This window comes from Mandrillus leucophaeus, unplaced genomic scaffold (genome assembly GCF_000951045.1).
Source record: "Mandrillus leucophaeus isolate KB7577 unplaced genomic scaffold, Mleu.le_1.0 Scaffold702, whole genome shotgun sequence".
NCBI lineage: Eukaryota > Metazoa > Chordata > Mammalia > Primates > Cercopithecidae > Mandrillus > Mandrillus leucophaeus.
Window position 1 is genome coordinate 321,520 of NW_012107609.1, and position 1,432 is coordinate 322,951.

At 49.7% G+C, this 1,432-nt stretch overlaps 1 protein-coding gene across 1 annotated transcript in view; it reads left to right on the forward strand.

Annotated features, from left to right (window-relative positions):
• LOC105528138 (cleft lip and palate transmembrane protein 1-like protein) overlaps positions 1 to 1,432 on the forward strand; it is a 12,530-nt gene that overhangs the window by 2,571 nt on the left and 8,527 nt on the right. Inside the window, exon 3 of the mRNA XM_011964742.1 lies at positions 183 to 283. Within this exon, the coding sequence (XP_011820132.1) occupies positions 183 to 283 (101 nt within the window). The remainder of the gene's footprint in view (positions 1 to 182; positions 284 to 1,432) is intronic.

Consider the following 1,432-nt stretch of genomic DNA (forward strand, 5'->3'; position numbering starts at 1 on the left):
ACTCCTCCAGGCCCTAGACGCCGCCGTCGCGTCTTAGTTCGGAGCTGTGGCCGCGCGAGTCGAGATGGAACCTTTCCTGGTTCCCCAGCGGCCAGGTCTTCCGCCCTCCGACTGGCCGTGGGATGCGTGTGCGCCCTGCCAGGGCCTGGCCGGGCTGACTCTCGGCGCCCCCTCCTTTCCAGCTGAGCGTATACACCACGACGAGGTCCCACCTGGGTACTGAGAACAACATCGACCTGGTCTTGAATGTGGAAGACTTTGATGTGGAGTCCAAATTTGAAAGGTATGGTTGTAGGACAAAATGCCAGTGAAAGGGAAAACATTACTTGTGTTCAGGTCGTTTGAAAGTTAGCTTTCTGTACCTAACGTGTTTACCTTAGAGAACTAGTCTTACCGAATGTCTCGAAGTAGTAGAATATCGTAAGTGGAGGCCTATGCGTGGCCTGTAAACATTCAACCTGGAAGGTGACAGGTGATGAATGTCGTTTGGGAGGTAGCTCTCAGCAGAGTCTGATGGCTGTGGGATGTCCTGCAGCGGGGAGGCTCCGAAGGAGCAGGGGCCACGCTTGAACCAGTTGAGAGCGGACAGCTCTGTAGTTTCACTACCGGGGCCGACTTGTCTTTTCCTGGTGGAAGTAGTTCGCTTAAGTTACTTGTGAAGGAAAAGGGATGGGGATGGAGGAAGCAATTTTGTAGAAAATCATAATTAAGTGACATGTGACGTTAGAATAGATCAATGTCCAAATATGTAGAGTAACTTAAAAATTACATCTAACATATGGCCTAATTTTTTTTAATTGAATAATTTTAACTGTGATTTGCTTCTCACAAGTCAACCATTTCCCTTCATTGCCTGGGAGGTATCTGAGGAGAAAATAATGAAAGCTTGAGACTGTAGCTGAACTCCACGCCCTCGAGGCGGCCAGTCCCTGTGGGTAGCTGGAGGCACTGGCAAGGCGGTTTCTGCCTGGCCTCTTTGGGCCTGTGATCTCAAGCCAGTTGCTGCCCTCTCTCTGCCTCCATGAAATAGAGGCCAGAAGTGCTGGTTTGGTCACCAGTGGGTTGTAGCTGCCCACACCTTTCAAAAATGCTCAGGATTCATCTGCATTGGGTTTAATTTCCCAGACATGAATACTGCATCTTCCATGCTGGGCCCTGGACCAGTTATCAAGGACAGCTAGTGAGGTTTTCCATTTGACCTGGCACAGTGTCAGCCTGGAGGTAGCGGGGAGAATGAGCACTCTGACACAGCCCCACCTCAAGTGTCTCTGAGTGCACGTTCCATCAGAGATACACAGCCCTGCACCCCCGCCTAAAGAGAAACACTTAAGATGTCCTGGTGGAGACAGATTCTTTCTTGGGTAGTGAGGAGCCATAGATGCCTTTGTGTTTCTCATTAGAACTTTGGCCATAAGATTTTTTTTTTTTTTTT